The 12,633-nt window shown below is 37.8% G+C and overlaps 1 protein-coding gene across 4 annotated transcripts in view; it reads left to right on the top strand.

Annotated features, from left to right (window-relative positions):
* Positions 1-11,941, top strand: part of TRAPPC10 (trafficking protein particle complex subunit 10) — a 94,162-nt gene extending 82,221 nt beyond the window's left edge. For 3 of the 4 annotated variants that reach the window (XM_037903013.2, XM_037903020.2, XM_027826827.3), the window contains 3 exons: positions 236-413; positions 3,555-3,749; positions 8,572-11,941. In XM_037903013.2, the coding sequence (XP_037758941.1) occupies positions 236-413; positions 3,555-3,749; positions 8,572-8,810 (612 nt within the window). In that variant the 3' untranslated portion in view covers positions 8,811-11,941. Of the gene's footprint in view, positions 1-235; positions 414-3,554; positions 3,750-8,571 lie in introns of those variants that run through there. The other variant, XM_043538120.1, reaches the window with a different exon arrangement.
* Positions 11,942-12,633: the final 692 nt, after the last annotated feature.

The following is a 12,633-nucleotide window of genomic DNA, read 5'->3' as shown; positions in this document are numbered from 1 at the left end:
AACAGAAGCTGTCCCGTTGGTGGCGTAGCGTATTCATTAAAGCGCTACAGCGGCTGCTGTAGGTTTATACGTGAAGACAATCTCTCAGTCTTGTAATACGGGTTGTAGTATGGCATGGAAGTTAAGTATGAGCTTGTAACTTATATAGTATCTGGTCAGTTTGAATTTATATATAAAAAACATGTTTATATAATTGATTCAGTACTTACAGATCATTATTTTTTCCTCGTGCCAGACACTGTATAATGTGAGAGCTCAGATTTTTCCACCGTTGGGGGCGGAGTATTGTAAAACAGGCTCACTCTGCTCTTTGGAGGTGTCAATCACTCGACTCTCTGACCTCTTAGATGTGGATAAAGATGAAGCATTAACGGAATCAGATGGGTACTGCACAACGAAACTTATGTATGAAGGTAGGAATAGTGACTATTTTTTCTCCTGTAATTTTTGAGAAATTAATGCAATTCTCATTATTGGTTTTGCTTCTGTCTTGATACTGATATCTGCCACACTTTCTAATGATCATAATGCAGTCTTGTAGACAAGGTTGGATATTAAAACGTTTGTCATTTGTCTGTCTTAAAATAAAAACTAACATAAAAACAGGTTAGAGCATAATTTACTTTTCAAAAATTGTTTCAGTATGGGCAGATATTTGCTTGAGCCTTGAGTAGGCAACAACGTAGGGAATAGATATTTAAAGCTCCCCTAATGCAGTCTCCTCACTTCAGTCTCACTCCATCTGTCCCCATGCACTTCTAGTTTCCTTCCTTCCCTGAACTGTAATTAAGGATAAGATTTTTGTCACTGAGATCAGATTCCATGACTTTCAGAGACCTCTGTGACATCCTCTTCAACTTCAGCCCTGGGGTAGTGGCGCCCCCCCCCCCCCCCCCGCAGTTCTCTGCCGCTGCTGGGAGTGGGGCCCGGAGCTCTCAGCCGCTGTGGGCAGGCCCTGGGCACAGCTCTCAGCCACCACAGGGGGGCCTGCAGCTCTCTATCCAGCACATGTAGGTCAATGAGTCTCAAGGCCTTCCTGCCTAGTGATGACTCTGCCACACCTGCCTTCTCTGCGGGCCCACTCCTTAGTTTCTGCTTGGCCCAGGGAGTCTAACCAGGGCCCTGGGTAACATGGACAACACAAGTCACACATCTCCTAAAAGAAGGGGTTACAGCACTTTGTTCATTTTTGTTTGCTGCTGTTCTCTTAATTTTGCCACTTTATTTGAAATAAGACTAAGTGCTGAGCAGAGCAGTACCCTAAAACTTTCCATGAAAATGGAGACAAGATGTTTTATACATCATTCGATGTACCTGTTGATTTTGAGAAGGTAGCTGTGATAAGCATCTTGAAAGTACAACTCATCAGCACAAATGAGGCATTAAAAGTGGATGAAGATAGAAATTTTTAAAAAGCAGAAAACTGTTACACTGTTCTTTAATACCAAGAGCAAGAAGCAGCTTTATGAGCGAAATGAAATGTTCAAATTAACAGAAGACTTCTCTGCTGCAAATATCCCCCTGCCTGCCCTTGACAATCCAAAACTGATGGTTTTTAGAGAGCAAAGTAGGTGTTCTACCAAGTGCAGATCAACTTAGAAAGTTTTAGCTACCCAAAGTGTTTGACTGTTACACTGAAGAATTAAAGGAAAAGTTGCACACCTGTAAAGGAATTGTCATTGAGCAGATTAAACTACCAGTGCTGAAGACAGGTACGTGTTTAACATTCTTGCTATCCCCATCCCAACAAGCAGTGAAAATGCAAGTACTTCAGATGCAGGTAATCACAAGCTGGATATATTTTTGTTAGTGTGAAGTTTTGGAAGCAGTCAATTTTAAAATAGTCAGCAATGCAATATGGGAAAATGAAAACTTTGCAATACCATTTGATCGCATCACTGCATTTGTGACTGATAATGCCACATACATGGGGAAAGCTTGGGATCGAGGTTTGAAACCTTTGTTTTTAAATTCTGTACACCTTACGTGTATGGCATGTTTGCTTAACCTTGTGGATGATCTATGGAGGAAGATACTTTTGAGAGTAAATTATTTAGTTGTGGCTATAAAACATGCTTTCACTACCTGCCCTGCCAGAAAAGCCTGGTTCCGTATATTTCTAATGGAAATAGGGAAAAGTCCTTCCATCCCACCAACCTCGGTAATAAACAGATGGAACAGCTGGTTCAATGTAGCCTTTATCACATGGAACACACTAAAGATTGTTTAATTTTTTTAGTGAGGAGAATGGTTGTAGCAGTAGTTGAAGTGTTTGTGGATCTTTGCCTATCCACAGCAGTTATTGAAGAACTCCAGGCTGTAAAAGAGTTTGCACCCCGAATCATAAACACACTTACAGCTATGAAGAGCCCACAGTTTGTGCTCATCAAGTCTCAAATGACGTATGTGATCTTGTGATGTGGGCAGAGAACTGCTCTGAAACTTGCTGACAACCAACAGCAAAAACAGCACTCTTGGAAAGGTCAAAAAAATGGTCCTACTTGGACACTGACTCAACCTCCCGCTTTCGCCAATCTGCTGCCACTTTCTTCAGTACATGCTGGGTATTGGAGCCAAATCAAACAAAACATGTTGACTTTCATGAGACCACAGTATTTGAAAATGTGCCATTGTTTGATGACAACGTTCCAGCCCAGAGAGAATATTGGGCTTACTGCAGAGCAGTGCAAGAATTGAGGAATGAGGACATTTCTAGTTCTGGAGAAGCATGATGGCCAGATTTCCAGCTCTGCTTAGCAGTACCAGTCAACAGCATAGACCCCGAAAACGCCATCTCATCTTATAAAAAATGTGCTTGGGGATAACAGACACCGCATAAAAAATAACAATCTGTCTATGTGTAACTTGTTATGTCAGAATTGCAACAGTGTGAAATAGGGTCTTGAAAAAGAATGTTATTTTTGTTCTGTAGTTTTTTGTTTTTGTTTGAAAAATGATTTCACAATATGCATATAGAATCTTGAAATAGTTTACAATATCAACAAGCGAAAGCTATTGCATCAATGTTGCTTGTCTCATGTAAATGTTACACGGTAATATTTTATTAAATATTACACATTTTTTATGACCACACCATGATTTTGTTCATTTTTGCCGTGACTGTTCCATGAATCTTGCCTAATTTTACCATGACAAAATCTTATCCATACCTATAATACATTTAATGTAAATAAAAATAAAGTAAACCAAGCAAAATCCCTACCCTGTTTAGGGAGGGATGGGGGGGAAGGAGGGAACCTGAAACAAAAGCAAATATCATAGAACTAATATGACTCTGGTGAAAAATCACTCTGGTGAAAAATCACTCTGCTTTTATGAGAGATCCCTTTCCCCTATCCTGTGTCTATTTAAATTGCAATCTGTTTGGGATAGGACTATCTTACTCAGTATGGTCATTGGCACAATAGGGCCATGGGGTCCCTTGGCACTGCTGCAAAACAAAACAAAAATACTTTAAATGTATGTAGAAGCATAACTAATTTCTTTTCAGAAATTTTTTCATTTCATAGCATTTTCTCTCTACTCTTTTTCAGTTGTTGACAACAGTAGTAACTGGGCAGTCTGTGGAAAAAGCTCAGGGGTAATATCTATGCCTGTAGCAGCTCAAGCAACTCACAAAGTGCACATGGAAGTGATGCCACTTTTTGCTGGATACCTCCCCTTTCCTGATGTCAAACTATTTAAATACCTCCCTCATCATTCTGCTCACTCCATGCAACTTGATGCTGGTAAGGCTGTCTTGAATATGTGACCACATAGAAAACCTGGTTTATAGAAATGGCACTCTGTTTCTTTGGCTGTCCTGTTTTTAAAGCAGAACAAAGCTCAAAGTAATGAAACCCATTCTTGATGTAATTGTTTCAGATTTATTGTTTTTGTTACTTTTCATTGACAGCTGTTTGTCATTTTCAAAACAGGGCACTGCTTTAATTAGAATAAAAATGAGAGATTACTTCAAACTTTAAATTCTGAGTATAGCTTTAGTCTGTAACAAGGAACACTAACCAGAAAATACTGTTTTGTTTTTTTAAAATTTTATGTAACCTTTAAGATTGTTCAATATTTTAAGCGTTGACTATCATGGAGTTAAAATGCATCATCATTACAAATTAACAAACTCAGGGAGTTAGTAGGTAAGATGCCATGGGAAGCAAGTCTAGGTAAGATGCCATGGGAAGCAAGTCTAGGTAAGATGCCATGGGAAGCAAGTCTAGGGAGAAAAACCGTTCAAGAGAGTTGGCAGTTTTTCAGAGACACTATTAAGGACACAAGCAAACTATCTCACTGCATAGGAAAGATAGGAAGTATGGCAAGAAACCACACTGGGTTAACCAGGAGATTTTTAATGATCTGAAATTCAAGAGTCCTACAAAAAGTAGAAACTAGGTCAAATTACAAAGGAGGAATATAAAAAACACAAGTATATAGGGACAAAATTAGAAAGGCCAACGCACAAAATGAGATCAAACTAGCTAGAGACATAAAGGGTAACAAGAAAACATTCTACAAAAACATTAGAAGCAAGAGGAAGACCAAAGACAGGGTAGGCCTATTACTCAGTGGGGGGGATTGGGGAACAATAACAGAAAATGTGGAAATGGCAGAAGTGCTAAATGACTTTTTTTGTTTTGGTTTTCACCAAAAAGGTTAGGGACGTCCAATCACTACTAGCCTCTGTTTGAAGCTGGGAATGGGCGACAGGATGGATCACTTGATGATTACCTGTTCTGTTCATTCCCTCTGAAGCACCTGGCATTGGCCACTGTCTGAAGACAGGGTATTGGGCTAAATGGACCTTTGGTCTGACCGAGTATGGCCATTCTTATGTCTAACATTGATCATTTTACTGGCATTCACTGAGTCTAAAATAGGGAAAGAATAAGTTAATTACTTAGATAAGTTTAGATGTCTTCGAGTCACCAGGGTCTGATGAAATACATCCTAGAATACTCAAGGAGCTGAGTGAGGAGATACCTGAGCCATTACCGATGATCTTTGAAAAGTCATGGAAGACAGGAGAGATTCCAGAGGACTGGAAAATGGCAAATATAGTGCCCATCTATAAAAGGGGAAATAAGGACAACCCAGGAATTACAGACCAGTCAGCTTAACTTCAGTCCCCGGGAAATAATGGAGCAAATAACTTTAAGCAATCAATTTGCAAACACCTAGAAGATAAGGTGATAAGTAACAGTCAGCATGGATTTGTCAAGAACAAAGTGTCAAACAAACCTAATAGCTTTTTTTGACAGGGTAACAAGCCTTGTGGAAAGGGGGGAAGCAGTAGACCTAGTATACCTTGACTTTAGTAAGGCTTTTGATACTGTCTCGCATGACCTTCTCATAAAGAAATGAGGGAAATAGAACCTATATGGAGCTACTATAAGGTGGGTTCATAATTGGTTGGAAAACTGTTCCCAGAGAGTAGTTATCAGTGGCTGACAGTCAAGTTGGAAGGGCATATCGAGTGGGGCCTGGAAGGATCAGTTCTGGGTCCGGTTCTGTTCAGTATCTTCATCAGTGATTTAGATAATGGCATAGAGAGTACGCTTATAAAGTTTGCGGACAATAACAAGCCAGGAGGATGAGATTAAATTCAAAATGATCTGGACAAACTGGAGAAATGGTCTGAAGTTGGGCTGTCAAGCTATTAAAAAAAAAAAAAATCATAATTAATCCCGCTGTTAAGCAATAATAGAATATCATTTATTTAAAGATTTTTGGATGTTTTCTACTTTTTCAAATATTTAAATTACAACACAGAATACAAAGTGTACAGTGCTCACTTTATATTGATTTTTATTACAAATATTTGCACTGTAAAAAAAAGAAATAGTATTTTTCAGTTCACCTAATACAAGTACTGAAGTGCAATCTTTATCGTGAAAGTTGAACTTACAAATATAGAATTATGTACAAAAAACGCTGCATTCATAAATAAATAAAACCAATATAAAATTTTAGAGCCTACGAGTCCACTCAGTCCTACATCTTGCTCAGCCAATCGCTCAAAGAAGTTTGTGTACATTTATCAGAGATAATGCTGCCCACTTCTTGTTTACAATCTCACCTGAAAGTGAGAACAGGCGTTCAAATGGCACTATTGTAGCCAGCTTCGCAAGATATTTGTGGCAGATGCGCTGAAGTTTCATATGTCCCTTCATGCTTCAACCACCATTCCAGAGGACATGTGTCCATGCTGATGATGGGTTCTGCTCAATAACAATCCAAAGCAGTGTGGACGGACGCATGTTCATTTTCATCATCTGAGTCAGATGCCACCAGCAGAAGGTTGATTTTCTTTTTTGGTGGTTCGGGTTCTGGAGTTTCCGCATCAGAGTGCTGCTCTTTTAAGACTTCTGAAAGCATGCTCCACACCTCGTCCCTCTCAGATTTTGGAAGGCACTTCAGATTCTTAAACCTTGGGGCGAGTGCTGTAGCTATCTTTAGAAATCTCACATTGGTACCACCTTTGCATTTTGTCACATCTTCAGTGAAAGCATTCTTAAAACGAACAACATATACTGGGTCATTGTCCGAGACTGCTGTAACATGAAATGTGGCAGAATGTGGGTAAAACCACAGAGCAGGAGACAAAAAATTTTCCCCCAAGGAGTTGAGTCACAAATTTAATAAACGCATTACTTTTTTAATGAGCGTCATCAGCCGGGAAGTCTGTCCTCTGAAATGGTGGCCGAAGCATGAAGGGGCATATGAATGTTTAGCATATCTGGCATGGAAAGTACCTTGGAATGCTAGCTACAAAAGTTCCATGCAAATGCCTGTGTTCGCTTTCAGTTGACATAGTAAATAAGAAGCGGGCAGCATTATCTCCAGTAAATGTAAACAAATTTGTTTCTTAGCGATCGACTGAACAAGAAGTAGGACTGAGTGGACTTGTAGGCTCTAAAGTTTTACATTGTTTTGTTTTTGAGTGCAGTTATGTAACAAAAAAAAATCTACATTTGTAAATTGCACTTTCACAACAGAGATTGCACTACAGTACTCGTGTGAGGTGAATTGAAAAATACGATTTATTTTTACAGTGCAAATATTTGTAATAAAAATATAAAGTGAGCACCGTACACTTTGTATTCTGTGTTGTAATTGAAATCAATATAATTGATTTGTAGAAAAACATCCAAAATATTTAATACATTTCAATTGGTATTCTATTGTTTAACAGCATGACTAGAACTGTGATTAATTTTTTAAATCATGATTATTTTTTTTGAGTTAATTGCATGAGTTAACTGAATAATCGACAGCCCTATTCTGAAGTAAATAGGATGAAATTCAATAAGGACAAATGCAAAGTACTCTACTCTAGGAAGGAACAATAAGTTACACACACGTACGTACGTACGTACGTACGTAAATGACTGCCTAGGATGTAGTACTGCAGAATGGGCACTATGGGTCATAGTGGATCACAAGCTAAATATGAGTTAACAGTGTAACACAACTGCAGAAAAAGCAAACCTCATTCTGGGATATATTAGCAGGAGTGTTGTAAGCAAGACATGAAAAGCAATTCTTCCGCTCTTCTGATTAGGTCTCAACTGTAATATTGTGTCCAGTTCTGGGCGCCACATTTCAGGAAAAATGTGGACAAATTGGAAAGTCCAGAGAAAAGCAACAAATATGATTAAAGGTCTAGAAAACAAAACCTGAGGGAAAATTAGGTTTGTTTAGTGTGGAGAAGAGAAGACTGAGAGGAGACATAAATTTTCAAGTGCATAAAAGGTTGTTACAAAGAGAAGGGAGAAAAATTGTTCTTAATCTCTGAGGATATGACAAGAAACAATGGGCTTAAATTGCTGCAAGGGTGGTTTAGGTTGGACATTAGGGAAAACTTCCTGACTGCCAGGGTGCACTGGAATAAATTGCCTAGCGAGGTTGTTGGATTGCAATCTATTGGAGATTTTTAAGAGCAGGTTAGACAAACACCTGTCAGGGTATTATCTGTCTAGATAATACTTTGTCCTGCCATGAGTGCAGGGGACTGAACTAGATGATTTATCGAGGTCCCTTCCAGTCCTACGATTCTATAATGGTACTTGAATGTTGAAATCCTAGGATGTTGGCTTGCAAGCAGACTACAGGCACATGGAAAACACTTACATTCACTCTTATCTGAATTAGCCTTTTTCTGAAAATTCTCCCAGTGGGTGAAACATTAGACTATACAAGTTACTGGCAGTCCCTGACATATAGACCAGCCCTGAGCAGGTGTAGAACTTTCTAGTTAAAACACCAGGGCCTTCTGGAGCCTTCTGTAATCTAGCACTTCCACCATTTTTTTTCACAATAGTGAGGCTGCACCCGTGATGGCAATAGTGAAAAACCTAAAATAAAATATATATAGCCTGTATGGCCAGAGAGGGTGACAAATGGTCATGATTGTTGCTAGGATGGTCAAGTCTTTGTTTTGTCCTCACCAATGAGTAGTAACGCCAGTGCTGCAGTGCAGTCAAACCACAGCATTTTAATTAAAAGTTATTTTATTAATTCATTTCATAGAATGATTGGTTGTTTTTTTTTTAACAGACAGTTGGATTGAAAATGATAACCTCTCTGTGGACAAGAATATGGATGATCAGGCTGACAACAGTAGCATAAAGAGTAGAGGCAGTTTGCATTCGGCAGCCAGCGGGGAACATAAAGGTCTGCCAATGCCCCGTCTACAATCCTTTTCACCTGGTCAGGTCTTCAACTCCAGCATGAGCATGCAAATCCTTGTCATTCCCACCAAGGATGACCATGTTCTGGAAGTCAATATCACATGATGACTAAATATAAACAAACAAGGAAAACAAAAACCATTAGAGACTTGATATGAATGCACTTTAATAGATCATAACCTGATTATTCTCCATTGTAACATTCTGATTTAAATCAGACCTATGGCAACTCAACGCTGATTGGCCATGGAAGCATCAAACAATTTTATCAATTTAAATATACAGTGGAGGTTGTGTCAGCTAGTTTATATTGCTACTTTAGTATGTTTTGTGTAAAATGATTTTCTGTTTTTCCCTTCAATCACATCCTGCTGGTAAAGTCAAAATGCTTGCTGCAGTTGGTCTGTTATTTATGTTACTGGAGTATCCTCCAGATCTGCTGTTTTCTTTTAAAGTAGTCAGATTTCTGTTCACACAAATGTTTCAGGTTGACATACAGTAAGCCTTGCAATGTGGCTGTTAATGACTCAAATGTGTGCCTTTCTAGTCACACGACTGTCTGGTTTCCTGGACCAGGGTAGCTTTCTAGATTTCTAAAGAATAGGGTGAATGATTCTGAATCCCACAGCATCTAGAAGAGTTTAAAAATTATATATATATTTTTCCTGAAGACTTGCTTAACCTCTTCAGTGCCTTGGGACATATGAATTATTTGCCCATATAAGCCCTTTTGAATCATACCAAGACATTCATTTAAGTCAGACCTTTAAGAAGGCGTGGCCCTTGATATGAACAATAGCATGGCATGTAAGTGGTTAAGTTAGGAATAAATGTTCATGGGATCATCATTTTCCCCCAGAGATATTTAAGTAATGAGAAGCAAGTAGCATTAGATCAGATAGGTAACTTTTTTTATTAAATACTAGCTCATTTTTTAAAAACCAAAGTCTGTTCCTTCTGACTCCCTGGCCCTAATTAGTGTTTACTGTTATGGACTCTGGAGCGATATATATTTTTGCACCTTAATCCTAGTTTTCTGAAAGTAAATGTCACTTAAAGATTACTTTACTCTTTCCATTCTCATTATGGGGAAGGATTAAGGTCCTAGAATTGAACCTCTTCTGGTCCAGCAAACTGCAGTCATACCATACCAACTGATTATTTTTCAGTTGTAAATTTTATTGTATATATGGTTGATTATTTAAAAAAAAGTCTAAACTAACTGATGTCTGTGTATAAGTTGCACCAAAAATCAAGGAGAAAATAAATGTGTGTTTTTATTGGTGTGAAAGTCACAGCTTGTAAATAAGTGTAGTGTTTTAAACCTTTTCCAGTTCTCAAAAGCTCTGTATTTTTGTATATATGTATTTCGCTGAAATTCACTGGTAAAGTCTTTGGGAGGGGAAAAAAAATCAGTGTGAACTGATACATGATTCCAGCAGATATGTGGCCTCTTGGTGAAAAACCTGTACAATGCGAATCTTAAAGGAATAATAAGAATCCTCTGCAGTTGTTTCCGTAGGTTCTTAATATTTAAGTATAGAGGAACACAGAACAAAGAAAAATCCAAATATTTAAACTATCTTCAATCTGATTTTTTTATCTTGCAGTGTTCAGGGTTTTTTTCACTTGTTCATGACTCCTTATGCTTTGAAATTCACTCAGACTTGGATGATGCAATCATCAGTTTATTGGGGTTTTTTGTTTTTAGCTAGGAAAAGGTAAGTAACTTAAAGGTTTTCCATAAATCTGCCAAAAATATTTGATCTACAATGAATTGAATTTAAAATTAATAAAACTCATTCAATTTGCCACGTGAACTACAACCTTAAAGTGGTAGTTGCTCTGCTGATTTTTCCTTTCTTTAGCATCATGAACTTCTTTTGTAGTTTTCTGAGTAGCTACAGTCTATTGCATATATAAGAATCAAAAACACGTGGAAGAGGGATCAACAAAAACAACCTGAGTGAACAGTCAGCTGTCCTAATTTTTGCTTCTCACTGAGGGAAAACAGGTTATACAGTCTGTATACACTGGGATCTCCCCTACACTACAAAATCAACCTGAGTTGCCATCCTGCACTGACCTCTACTGAAGCAAGAGTGACTGTTGGAGTTCAAAAATGCATTCAGATAATGTAAGCTACTTGGTTTCTAATTGAGTTCCCAGGTAAAAACTTTATTTGCATTTAAGTGGTTGGTATTTTGTGTGCCCTTGTTTTAAAACAGGAAAATGTTTCAGTATAAATGTGACATCTGAACAATCAACTTTCATCACAAAAACTACCACAAAGGCTTAGTCTAATTATTACTACTTAGAGGCAAGACTTCTGCATATAGGATGGATGAAGTAGGTTGGTTTTCTACTTAGGAAAATTTGCAGATGTAGAATAATTGTGAAGCAAAGTGAAAATGTGTGTAACCGAAGATAAAGATTAGCTATATATACTTATCTGTCAAACATTGTAAATACTTTCAAGTGTAAAAAAGAGGTATAATTTTTATGAATGTCACAGTTTTGTGTGACTGGAAAGATTATAACTCTCGTCGTTTCCTCCTGCTAATATGGAAATTGTTACACTTTAATGTGAGATTGTGACTTTCTACCTGCAGTTGTATAAAGTCCCATTGTCAAGGCACTCTACACAGGAAAATATCTGATACTAAATATTTGTCAATAAAAATAAACATATAAAAGAGAAATGAGGATAGGATCTCCTGATAAACTATGCCTCATTTTTTCTTTTGTTTTTAAACTCAGGTTATGTGAAAGTAAGTGAAGAAATAAAACCATCCTCTTTGAAAGGGAATGGAAAAGAAATTGGAGAATGAATAAACATCTTGTATTAATCTAAATATTTTACTTAGACCAAGGTTACTAAAATATAATTAGATGTGGTAGTACAAAGCCTTGTCTTTATTCCATCTTCTTTCTGTGAAGGAATGCCCTTTCTTTGTGGAATTTATACTTAGACTATTTTAATCCAGATAAAACCCAAAGCATCATTTAGTATGGATGGCTGCTGGGATTCTTTGACTGGAAAAGGTGACAAGTTAGTGACTTTGACACTGCGGGTATTATGATTAATTCCATTTTCTTGGTTTACTATTAAAAATCATTTTTCACATTGTTCTGTAATATATATATATTGTTAGACTAAACACAAATTGTATTAAGATTGTTTAATGAAAATGTAAGCATTATAATTCTAAAAATATACATGTTTTAAAAAGAAATCCAGATTCTCTGTTGTGATTTCTCACACTTTTGCACTTTAAATAGCAAAGTAATTATAAATCCATTTACTACTATTTCTATTAAGAATGTATACTTTCTGTCCTCTGATTGGGTTGAAGTAGATTAATATTTTTCCTTTAAGGAAGTCTTAGTTAAATTTAAATGGGAGGTATTTGAAGCATAACTGTTACAGAAACAAAGCACTGGAGAATAGGCTTCTCCATACATGGGACTCCAATCAGTTATTGCTTTTGCAAGGCGGAAACCCAAGTCTGGAATCTGGGCTGCTGCTTCTCACTGTTTCAGGTAACTCCACTGCTAGTATTGAATTGCTAGTCTTTTGGTGCTCATTTAGAGCCCCTTTTACTGCAATGTGTAGTCACTATAGAACAGGCCTGATGCATCCCATCTGCTCCAGGGGACCTTCACCATCACTTAAGGAAGGAGAGAAGACTCTAAAAGATACAGCCTCTCTCCCCAACCGGCCAGTGGCCAGGTAACCTGTTCTCTGTGGGAGGGGTGGATAAGGTACAGACTCAAAGGCGAACACAGTGATGTATATAGGAGGGACCAGGCAATCGCCGTATTGCTTTAATTTAATCCTGCCTTAGGAATACTTGTAGATTTCCTGAGCTAGCAGAGTTTTCATATGGTGAGATAGGGCCATCTCTGTTTTGCCTGGGGGTACCAT

The sequence above is a fragment of the Chelonia mydas genome, chromosome 1 (assembly GCF_015237465.2).
Source record: "Chelonia mydas isolate rCheMyd1 chromosome 1, rCheMyd1.pri.v2, whole genome shotgun sequence".
NCBI lineage: Eukaryota > Metazoa > Chordata > Testudines > Cheloniidae > Chelonia > Chelonia mydas.
This window is presented reverse-complemented; position numbering and strand designations above follow the sequence as displayed.